The 12,483-nt window shown below is 34.4% G+C and overlaps 1 protein-coding gene across 1 annotated transcript; it reads right to left on the reverse strand.

The window, feature by feature from the left end:
* Positions 1–8,307: 8,307 nt before the first annotated feature.
* On the reverse strand, positions 8,308–9,695 carry LOC110884930. Its single transcript, XM_022132633.2, has 3 exons — positions 9,559–9,695; positions 9,169–9,495; positions 8,308–8,687 (listed from the first exon to the last, which is right to left on the reverse strand). Exons 1-3 carry the CDS (start codon positions 9,623–9,625, stop codon positions 8,524–8,526), a joined length of 558 nt encoding a protein of 185 aa, XP_021988325.1. The 5' UTR covers positions 9,626–9,695; the 3' UTR covers positions 8,308–8,523.
* Positions 9,696–12,483: the final 2,788 nt, after the last annotated feature.

Here is a 12,483-nt window from a genome sequence, read left to right on the forward strand (position 1 = left end):
GTATTGTGACGTAATTGATATCATCATAGTCAAACAACACAACATATAAATGCACAGCGGAAGCGAAAGATAAAGATTCATTTCAACTGAATAAATTGTAATGTTTAAGTATTACAAAACAGTCAAAACAGATCCACAGGCGGATCAAATAAAAAGGAAAATTGTTCAACAGACTTTGACATCTAAAGCTTGCGAGAGTTGAGTAATGATGCCTGGAGTAGCCAGCCTATTTCGTTTAGTACCTGCACTTAGCCTTTTTGGAAAATACGTCAGTTTGCACTGGTAAATACAACTTAACTGACTCATTTTGAAAAGAGTTTGAAAATTGATTTAAATGCACTTCGGCAAAAATATTTTATAACTTGGGACAATTATTCAAAATAATCTTGTATACAGTTTTACTCATTTGTCGTCCATTAGGGCCGGTTTGTAGGGCCGGACTTAAGTTAACTGACACGCCATAGGTATAATGCCCACAAGGTCGATTCCTTATAGTGGGATACCAGTTTTTACATAATGCAATTGTCAGGTGTACGCCTACACCCCGTGCTTAGGTCGTGGCCATTTCATGAATGATGCCAAGGATATCCGGGACATGGTCATTTAACCCCCCAGGGCCATACACCAAATAATACATATCAAACAGGTTATGTAAATACATCAATCACAATACGATTTAAATGACTGCATACACCCGACCAAGCGGTACTTTTATAGTACCGTATCCCAAGCCCGTATAGGGAAAATAAGTTAAGGGTATTTACCTGAGCTAAATATAAATTCAAACCCTGCCGTATATCAAATCAGCAAGTACAGATAGCTTTTACTGGGCTCCTAATCTGGAACGAAGGTTTTTAATAACCTATTAGAATCCTAACGGGTCTTTAATTAAGCTTAGACTTAGACCGGTTAGTTTTCAAAAGGAATACACTGTTCAAACGCATGATAAAGCGAAGACCGGTTTAGAATGTGGTTTTGACCCGACAAGCTTGCATGCTTGTTTAATATGGGTAACTTAAACACATTCTGGATTTTGAGACAAAAACGATATGGTTTGACCCGTTTCGGCTAATATATGCAAACTAGTTACATACGCCGATCCGAACGCGAAACATGCGTAACGGGTAACCATAAGAGCCATATGCAAGTTTCCTAAGTTAATATGCCTTAAATATGTTGTGACATCAGAAAGATATCTTCTATGATGCCCCAATTGAATTTAAACTCAAATTACGCCCCGAAAGGGTATTTTGGTCATTTAAAAGGTTATAAAGGAGTTTAAATATAATTCTGAGTTTCGGATCTGATGTAATCAGTAAAAATACTCAATTTACTAAGTTATATCAGTAAGGTATAACTTATATGTGAAATCTATCTTTTATGACCAAACTATGCATCTTAAGGGCATTTTGGTAATTTCACATAAGCCTAAAAGGTCAAAATCGGAAATCTGAGCTTAAGACCTTTGCTTACTGTTAGAATGTAAATATTTACTAAAAATATCAGTAAGCATCAAACCTTATATTTATAAAATGGTTTTAATATATACTATGTGTTAAAAACGCTTAGAAAAAGATTTGGAGCCATTTCCGGGTTTTTAAAGAAAAGCTGATATTTTTATTATTCCAAAAGGCTCAAAATACTTTATTTATCATATTAGATTAGTAGAAAAAGGTTTGGGGTCAAAAGGATTTGTAAAACTTATTTTATAGCCCAAAAGGGCAAAACCGGCAATTACCGAATTAAGCTTAGAATCCTAAGTTATGCTCAGCCTAAAATAAATAAAAATCTTCAAAAATCCCAAAATATTATATTACATCAGTGGGTAATAAGTTTGGTATCAAAAATTAGGTTTAGATAGGCTATATGCTAATCATGCGGTTTATTTACTTAAAAGCTTCATAATTACGCTAATGAGCATAACTCTTAATCTAGACCTCAAACTGATGTCAAATTCTAGGGACAAGTTTATAAATCAGTAGTGAAGGTTTCTATTCTTTCACTTTATCAAAAATCATGTTTTAAGGTCAAAAGGGCATAATAGTCAACATTTAAGCATTTAACGGAATCATGCATATGAATCGGATAACTAATGAACCAAGTTGTATAATCACAGAGGGTTATACTTATAGGTAACTTGGTCCTAATAAGGCTCTAAGGCATTCCTAAATCATGCTCAAACGGGTCAGAACTGAAAGTCAAAGCATAAGTCAAACTATGCGACTTTCGGTCCCGAACCAAGCTTAAACCAAAAATTGTCGAGTTGAACATGTTTAGACATGTTCTTATATTAATTACCAAGTTATATTAATGTCAAAACAGGTTGCATAGCTTCTACATTGCTAATTATGCATTTATTTGAAAATTAGCTTTCTGTTGACTTTTTATAATCAAGTTTGACTCGACAATTGACCTAATTAGAGCGGGAATCAGAGGGTGACCTTTTAGAGTTTTAATGCCCACATAATTACCAACTCATAGGAACTTTCATAATGAAATTTGACTGGAGCAATTAAGATTAATGACGAAGTCAAACCTTAATTACGACGGTTTGACTAAACGCTAATAAACTAAGCAAAACCGAATTAAAGGAGGTTAAGCATACTTACAATAGTCCTAAGCACAACTAATGATCACTAGAAAAGATGCTTGAACTCCAGGAACCTCCAAGAAGTGAGTTGTGAAGTTTACAAGTGAATGAGCAATCAAGAACCCAAGATCATGGCCCTTATATAGGTTTCTTGGATCAATTTGATCATGCCAAACAAGTCTATGGATGTTATGGGATCATCACAAGTGTCCCTAGGCCTCAATATACCATCAAACAAGCCCATAGGATCAAAAACAACCTTCTTAAGTCGGTTAAATGGCTGGAACAGGCAGCTGTCATGAATTTCTGCATCTGGGGACCTTAGGCGGCCCGCGTAAGGATCCATAAGGATCTTACGCGCCCCGCATGGCCAGTCTGATCCGGTAACAAAGTTTCATAAATTGCAATTTTGGTCCCTGGTCCTTCCAAACTTGATTTTAAGCTTATTTCTTGCACTATAAACCCCCAAACTTGACTTTTAAGGACCCCAAGTCATAAACCAACTTTGTTTAGTCCCCGGTTATTCATACGTTCACCGAAAAGTCTTAAATTTCAATATTGACACTTTTAACCCCTCATATACGAATATTGTCATAACTTTCTCATACTTTATCGAAACCTTGCGAAATTTTTATCACACATTCTTGTGAGTATAATTTATCGTTACAAAGCTTCGGGTCTGCTAAAAGATCACTCAGAGGTATACTTTAAACATGTTGACACATTTAGCCCCTGTAGTTTGTAATTCCTCACTTTCTTTCACAATTAGCTTCGTATGATCCATGACTTATTCATTTGAAGGTATAAACATCTTGTAGGGCTATTTTAAAAATATATTTATCCATTGTGACATTCTGGATCCTTATATTCACACAGTTTCCTTGTTTGTCAACTTTAGCCCTTTTAATTCAGTCCCTTGCACGTTTAAAGTCCATAACACGTGTCGATATAATATTGGACATGAATTTTTCGAGGTGTTACATGATTTGGTTAGGGTTTATGTCTGGTATGGTTTTTTATTAGGTTTTGTATGATTATGCAAGTTTGTTAATGGTTAGCTGATATATGTGCGATATTATAGAGGGTTTTGTATTACAAATGCGATTTCATATGTTAAGTTTTCTTTGTTGAAGTTTTTTGTCTTAGGTTAGCTTGTGCATGCGAATTTATAAATACTCCATGCGATTTTATATAATTAGTTAGATTTGGTATATGCTTAAATTATACATGCGATTTTATAAACGTTTTTTGTCTAAAGCATGCGATTTATAAGATTGGCTAGTTTTGGTAATGCTTACTAATACATGCGAATTAATAACACGTTCATGCGATTATTCAACTTAATTAGTTTTGGTACAAGATTAACTGATACATGCGATTTTACAAGGTTTTTGACTGATAGCATGCGATTTTTTAGAAATAGATTCTGATGATGACTTTGAAGACCCAATATCAACATTGAAAAAAGTGAACAAAAAAAGGAAAAGAAGGATTGTGGAAGAAAGTTCTGAGGAGGATGACTTTGTTAAGCCACTGCCGAAAAAAAAGAAAGATGATAAGAAATCTAAGATACGAACAAAAAAAAAAACCTTCAAAAAGGGTGGAACCACCTAAAACAGAACATAGGGAATTCTTCAAATACAACAACGAAACAATACTGCTGAGATGCCAACCTAACTCGTATATGGATACTGTGAAAATTTTTTCAAAAAAAAACAGGTTGATGAGGTGAAGCATATGGGATTTGGAGCTATTCTAGATATGAATATCAACCATATTTCGACACATTTGGCGTATTGGCTAGCCTGAAACTTTGACGAGATGTTCGATACGCTAAACGTAGGTAAACACCAAATAAAAATTACATCGGACACAGTTTATGAGGTATTTGGAATACCAAAGGGGCCAAAGCCAGTTGAAATAATAGTGGATAAAAGAAAAGTTAAAAAGGTGGACAAAGTTGAAAAGAGTAAAGAACCGGGAAATGCTGTCAGGGATACATTCATCAGCCAATGGGGGGAAACGCGAGAATTACCCATGGCTTAATTGCAACTGCAATGGATAATCAAAGAGATGGGGGGAGCCTGTTTATTCAACTGAATTATAAAACACACTGTGCGAAAATACATATAATTACTTTTAAAGCGTGCGAAATATAGAGCTAAATATGTTAAATAATTTCTAGTCTGCGAAATGTTCAACTTAAACATGCGAAATTAAATATTAAACTTTATTGTGTGCGAAATGTCCAACTTAAACATGCGAAATTATTCATATGATCCAATCTTAAATACCTGGGATATGTTAAAACACAACATGCGATATTTAAAACAACACATGCGATATGATAAACTCAACAAATAAAACCAGAAACATCTTATCTTCAACCTCGTTACAATCTAATAAAATGAAAATACCTTCAAATCAAATAAAACCCAAACCTCAACCGTAACCCTATGATGAAAAACCCAAAACAAACATCCTAAATGACGAATCCAGCATTTTTGGAATCGCCAATCTGTGTTCGGTACAGGAATCAATCAAAAAACCTACAAATCGAATTGATACGAACAATAATTAGATGGACGGTTATGAAACGAACTCGTAATCTGCTTCCTTATTGATGGAATTCCCTGATTAGCCCTCAGATGTTTGAACAGAATGTCTGATATACCCTTATCTAATTAAATTGAATCAGGACACGTGTATGGCTGTGGGCATCGCGTATATAATGTACAATTAAGGGATTTGTATCCTACACTTTACCTATATATCTATATCAAAATTTTTATTATTATTCTTTTACCATTAATATATTATTATTATTATTATTATTATTATTATTATTATTATTATTGAGGCAATTATATTTTTGTTGTCTTTAGTAAAATTGTGTTTCATTACTTCGTGTTTTTTTTTATCAAATTGTACAATTTACATATGAGTAACCAAACATCACAATGGAATGGAATGATTGATTTCATTTCGTTGTCCATTCCATACCTCGTCCATTTCATTCCCTTATTCATTCTATTACTCCATACCAAACAGACATTGTCTGTTTACAGACCCTGTATGTTTGGTATGGGGTAAGAGAATGGACGAGGGAATGAAATGGACAAAGGAATGAAATGGATCATTATCATTCAACGGTCTTGTTTGGTTACCATGTGGGAATGAAATGAATCATTACTTTGTGTTGTTTGGTACGCAAGAAAGGAAAAGACAAATAAAATCAAATGTGGGTGGTGGCGACGATGGTTAGCGATGGCGTAGGGTGCTGGCGGCGGTGGGTGGTGGCTGTGGATAGCGACAGCGATGGGTGGCAGTGGTGATGAACGGTGATAAAGGGAATGTAATGAAAAAAACAAAGGGGTGGATGAAATGAATTTTAGGTTTTTATAGAAAATGAAATGACTTATATAATGGGTGATTCCATTACCTTAACCAACCAAACACATTTTTTTTCATTCCCTCGTAATAGTTGGTTACATTCCGCTTCTCATTCCTATATACCAAACGCTGCCTTATTGAATGTGAACCAGTAAAACACTCAATTTGGTTAGGGGTTCGGGTTTCAAACATTTTCGTTTTTAGGTAAAACTGTGACGATAAGTAAGACACTCAATTTGGTAACGGTTCGGTTTTCAAACATTTAAGTTCTTATGTAAAACTGTTTTTTGGATAAAGCCCAAAAACCGTAATAGGTGGCTTTATTAGGGGCTGTTTGGTTGGTAGAATATTTATATAATATTAAAGGCAAAGGTCGCTGAGGACCTTTGTCTTTAAGGCCTTAACTTTTACAAAAAAATGCTTACTTAGCCCTTATACATTTATCTCCTCTTAATTTTCATATATTACAATTCTAATCTCTATACTTTTACTTTTTAACCCCTATACTTTTAGTTCTTTCAATTCACACTCTCAAACTAGGTAACTTAAGCATTCATTTTTAACTTTTGATAATGGACAACTTTGATCTGCCAACTTTTTCTACTTAATAACTTAATGTCTCATTTATTTAAATTGCTTTTACGACTTTAGACCATAGCGTCACACATTAATATATTTTTTTTTAATCTATGTCTAACCATATTAATATCTAAATACTTTTACGATTTACACAATTGTCTAAAATATTGTTACAACTTTACACTGCAATGACGTTAATTTCACGAACGTACCGTGTGTAACAAAGTAAAAAACGTGTAATGTCACGTGCGGGCATCACATGTTAATTTCATCATTGTACATTGTAACCACAATGCTATAGGTTACACTGAGTTTGATCGGATACGTCAAACACGTGTTTTATGTGGTTAACGCATCACATAACGTGTTGTCAACTATAAACAACTAAGGTGTCGCCGACATAACACGCTGTGTATCGCAGTTTTAACGTGCATGTCGTTTTAAAATTCACGTTTCAACGTAAATGACTCACGTTTTGACATAAAAAAATTTCTCAAGCGAGTCTGGTAAAAAATAATACGTTTTCTACTTATTTTGTGTACGTTCGTAAACTGTATTTGAAAGCAAGTCGGGGCAAGTATACTACGTTTTCATTCGATGGCGACGTAATTTTTTTAAGTAAAGAGTCGGGTCAAATATACAGTTTAATACGAGTTACTTTAACTTTCGACGTCGCCGCAACGCGCGGCTGGTCAAAATCCTAGTTTGTAATGGAATTAGAATGTTTCAAAGGAATTGTAATTAACGGGATTGGAATTAATTCTATTCAAAATTATCGGTTGATAAATTATAAAAAGTTAAGACCGTGGGGTATGGTGGGGCTTGGGTTGGAGGCATGAGTTGACATGTGGAGTTCGAGCCCTCCCACCGTCTAGTGACGTGTTTGTGGGGTATAGCGGGGCGTGGGTGCACCACGTGGGTTGGCAGGTTATTAAAAAATATATATTTATATATAAAAATTTAAAACCCAAGACGAATAGGAGGCCGCCACATCAAACCCAAGCCCGCCCTACGCCCGGCTTCAAACCTAAGCCTCAAGGGCCACGCCCCAACCCAAGCCCCAAGGGGTGGTGGCTTGAGCGTTTTCCCCCAACCCACGCCTTAACCCAAGCTCCACACCCCACAGTCTAATGGGTGGCTCTATTACGGGCTGTTTGGTTGATAGAATATTTGTAATGGAATTAGAATGTTTCAAAGGAATTGTAATCGAGGGGAATTGGAATTAATTCGATTCAAAATTATTGCTTGATAAATTATAAAAAGGAATGGGAATATTCAAAAAATGTTAGATTACAAAATTACCCTTTTAATGTTACCTTTCCAATTTACTTGAGCTCCATTTACATCTACTGCCATTGTTTGAAGATGGACGAGGATGAATGTAGAAGATGCTACGAAGTTCACAAACCAAATCACTATTTTATGGTTTAATTTTCTAGTTGCCACCAAGTACTACAGTTAAAGGAAGTTTGATTGGAACCTGGAAAAAACACAACTTTTTTTATATTTTTTTATTTGCTGGTTCAAGTTCAATTTTTTATCTACTTTGATTATATATGTTTGGTTATATATGTAGTCATTCGGTATAATGTTATGTTATGATATATGAAAAATAATACCCGGAGATGTTATAACATGACACTATATCAAATGACTACATAAGTTTTCTTGAATGTTTTTCTTTTATAACATGACAGTATACCAAATGACTACATAAGTATTTTGGGGACTCAATGCATATCGTATGAAAAAAAAACCCAAACAACTACAAGTAATATAATTGATCTTTCGTACAATGTATAATTTCACACCTTTATTTCTCTATAAATCATCCTTCTTTGAGTATAACTATAACTTAACCTTTATTTCTGCATACATCATCCTTATTTGAGTATGACTATAGCTTGCAAACACGCCATTAATATCGTATATCGAATACTTTGTTCTAGCTTGAAGTTATGCTAATAGGGACCGGTGGGAGATGGGGCCATGGCCGGGGAACCATTAGCCATAAGTTTTGCTGGCACCATTGGTCCGGGTGCAACATAGCCCGAGCTCCTAATCTCACTCATCCCTCTTCTTTTATTGTCTCCTCGAGTTTGGCATAGGCTCGGCAAATACACACCTTTCAGTATAACACACATGAATAACTTTGGTCAAGTAAAGTCAAACATATTGTTAAAAATAATAGAGTTAATTACTGTTTTCGTCCCTGTGGTTTGTCAAACATATTGTTAAAAATAATATGTAGAGTTAATTACATAGTTAGTCCCTGTGGTTTGCACAAAGTAACATACTTAGATACTAATAGTTTAAAATCACATTCTAGGGTATTAACTTTTCATTTTGTAACATTTGGAGGTATTAACGTTATTTGTAGGCTTAAAATCACATTCTATTAGTACCTAAGTATGTTATTTTGTGCAAACCACAGGGACTAACTATGTTAATACCCTCGAAGTTAATACCTCCAAACGTTACAAAATGAAAAGTTAATACCCTAGAAGGTGATTTTAAACTATTAATACATATGTATGTTACTTTGTGCAAACCACAGGGACTGACTATGTAATTAACTCTAATATGTATGGATAAAGGCTATTTACCTTCACCAACAGCAAGATTGAAATAGAGATCAACAATGTTGGGGCAACCATTGTAACACTGAGTAGTGCAAAGTTTTTGCATGAACCACGAGTCGAGAAGGGAGTCAGAAGAGATTCCTAGAACATTACGGTCAAGCCCACATGCCTCTAGGCAACGGTCACTTTCGATCCAGTTTGTGACATGATCGGTATCAATCTGTGAGGTACTACAAACAAACACCTCTTCCCCGCTCCTTCGGACATTTTTCTCAAGCACACAACGCTTCCCACTTGATGACACCGCAAACGCACATGAATCCTTGTTCAAATTTTCACACGCGACGCTACCTACATATGTACAAAATGATGTTTCGTTTATATGTAAATAAAACTTGAGTACGTTAAAGTTACCTAGCGTGGTTTCGATTGATAAGGTGAAAATAACACCACAAACGAAAAAGATCTTGAACGAATCCATTTATGATAACTAAGAACACAAATAGCTAGCTAGAAAATTTAATTTGTGTTCTTTATATTTTTTTAATGATGTTAATTTAATGTTTAAATGGTACCAATTTATAATACTATGGCATACCTTGGCTTCCACCATTCATGGCGAATTGATACTTTGACTTCTTTGTGGCTGTGGAATTATTTAACCAAAGACTTTTATTTAGCTTTGATTTTTCCGTCGATTAAAAGATGAAAATATCAAAATTAAAAAATAAGCATTGCTGATTTGATATTTTAAAATATGTCCAATGCAATGTTAAAATGCTTTAGAAAAATGTAGATGTGACAAATGTGTAGAGTCGGTGATTCTGGATTGATAGGGTTTGAATTAATGAATCCCAAATATATCATTATAGTGTTCGTCCCATTCGCTTTCGATACTTTTAGCGTTCTTGTCTCTGATGCGGTGCGGTTTCTCAAGCGGGTTCAGCAGGTGGTAAGCAGTAACATCGCGCATCTTAAGGGGAAGAATTTTGTGTTTAGAAGGGTAGAGTTTGCTATTCAGAAGAGGGTAACAGCGTAACTTATTGCTTATCTACGTGTCATTAGTCTGTAATCATCTCTGTTTTAAATAATTATTTGTAATCTACGCAGTGCCACTTCCGTGTAAAAAATATAACTAATGAAAACCATATAACCTATACATCCACATGGCATTATCTAAGTTTTTTTCTAGACATAACAAAAAAAAAAAAAAAAAGCCTAAATTTAAACACCATAAAGATTGAACCCATTACATCCTAGGGGAAGGTTCAAATAAAAACCACTAGTTATTGTGAAAACTTAAAAACTAACTAAAAAAACCAAAAAAACATACAAATTTTTTTTTTTTTGCATAATAATTTTCGCAGGTTTTTTTATATAAAAAAAATTTCAAAAAAAAAAAAATTGTGTAGTACACATGTGTAATACTACACATGTGTATGTGTACTACACATGTGTATTATTACACATGTGTACTACAAATTTTTTTTTTTTTGAAAAAAAAAGTTTTTTTCATATATAAAAACCAGCGATTTTTATAAAAAAAAAATTGAAAAAAAAAATTTGTGTGTTTTATAGGCTTTTTTTTTTAATTAGTTTTCGAGTTTTCACAATAAAAATAGTTTTCATTTGAACCATCCCCTTGCATCCTACTACCTCAAATATTATATAATTCATCAACACCACTAGGTTATTTCTGAATGGATATCTAGACGTATCAAATGGTTGACCGATTGTTAACTACAGTGGCGGACATATAGCTTAGTAAGGGGGAGCGCCCGCTACCGCTTGGCGCTCCGGCAGTAGTGTAAAGTTAGCGTAAATTTTAGAAAAATTTAACGTTTTTTCGATTTCGTTACCGCTTTTTTATATAACGTTACCGCTTGGCGGATTTTCTAGATCCGCCACTGGTTAACTATAACTAAGATGTAAATGGGTTAAAATTATAAATTATGTAATTCTTTTATTTTTAAATATAGTTTTGAACAAGTCGAAATTCACCTCATATATTTACGATTTAAGCCAAACTTGTTTATGGGCCTGGACATATTTAAACCCACTATAGAAGCTTTCGCTGGGATTGACACTACTAAATATTTTGATGAATTTTAAAATTATAAACGCTTAAAGAGTAATATAATAAATTCAGTGGTGTCTCTGAGAATTCAAGTACCCTATTCGAGCCCGAAAAGTGAGCCCATATGCTTTAACGGTAAACAATATAATTATGAAAATGACAAAAATTATAGTATTTGATAAACAATGCAATTACGATAATAACAAAATGGTAGTATTCTAATAAGTTACATACCGTAATAAATAATAAATTAATAGCTAACCAATGATTCGTGCAGCTCTACTTGCGTTCTTCATAGCAACTTATTGGATTAACTCTTCACAATTTATATTATCTAAGACTTCGTTTCGATAACCATCATCGCCAACCCACTAAGTCTATCTTGAGACATTGTAGTTCGTAAGTAAGATTTTAACAACTTCAACTGTGAAAAACTTCTTTCTACCCACTAAGTCTATCTAAAACTTCTTTTTTTTAATCATATTAGTATTGGATTGGGCCCAATAAACCTATTGTTAAGTTGGATAAACTATAAAGAATAAAAATGCATTTGATAACGAGCCTTTATATTGGATTTGTTATGTGTGTACAATTTTTTTTAAAGATAACATATATATATATCGAATTTTTTAAAAAATTCCGTGCCCTCGAAAAAACGAACCTTGTGCGGAAGTCCTCCCCGCATACCTAAAGAACCGCCCATGAATAAATTATAGAGTAAATTGTCATTTTGGTCCCTGAGCTTTGGTCACTTTTGCCACTTTAGTCCAAATTTGAAACCTTTTGCATCTGGGTCCCTGTGGTTTTATTTTTTGCCATTTTGGTCCAAAAATAAATTAACTCATATTTCTCAAATTAAATCCTGGTTTTTTGTCCTTTTCCTCAGGGGCAAGATGGTCATTATGAGTTTTATTATAACACATTATTAATTAAAATTATAAAATTAATTAACACCCCCACCAACCACCAAGTCACTACGGTAGTGTTTGGTATGCAGGAATGAGATGTGGAATGGAATGGATGATTACGAGGAAATGAAGAAAAAGGTGTTTGGTTGGTCAATGGAATGGAATCACCCATTCCAAAATGCATTCCATTCCTTCAAAATCATTCCTTCCACCCCCCATGTTTTTTTTCCATTCCATCCCTTCTTGCACCATTCATCAACAACACTACAACCCACCACCTTTGCCACAACCCACCACCACCACCACCCACCACTGACGCTATCGCCGCCACCCGCCACCACCTCACCCCGACAG

This window comes from Helianthus annuus, chromosome 16 (genome assembly GCF_002127325.2).
Source record: "Helianthus annuus cultivar XRQ/B chromosome 16, HanXRQr2.0-SUNRISE, whole genome shotgun sequence".
Classification (NCBI taxonomy): Eukaryota; Viridiplantae; Streptophyta; class Magnoliopsida; order Asterales; family Asteraceae; genus Helianthus; species Helianthus annuus.

What these genes read in the sequence shown, in the direction of transcription:
- LOC110884930 (XM_022132633.2), bottom strand. Translation starts at nt 9,625, where the DNA reads ATGGATTCGTTCAAGATCTTTTTCGTTTGTGGTGTTATTTTCACCTTA. An exon ending in ATCAATCGAAACCACGCTAG is followed by an intron (nt 9,496 to 9,558) that starts GTAACTTTAACG and finishes GTACATATGTAG; the next exon opens with GTAGCGTCGCGTGTGAAAAT. An exon ending in CAATCTTGCTGTTGGTGAAG is followed by an intron (nt 8,688 to 9,168) that starts GTAAATAGCCTT and finishes TTATACTGAAAG; the next exon opens with GTGTGTATTTGCCGAGCCTA.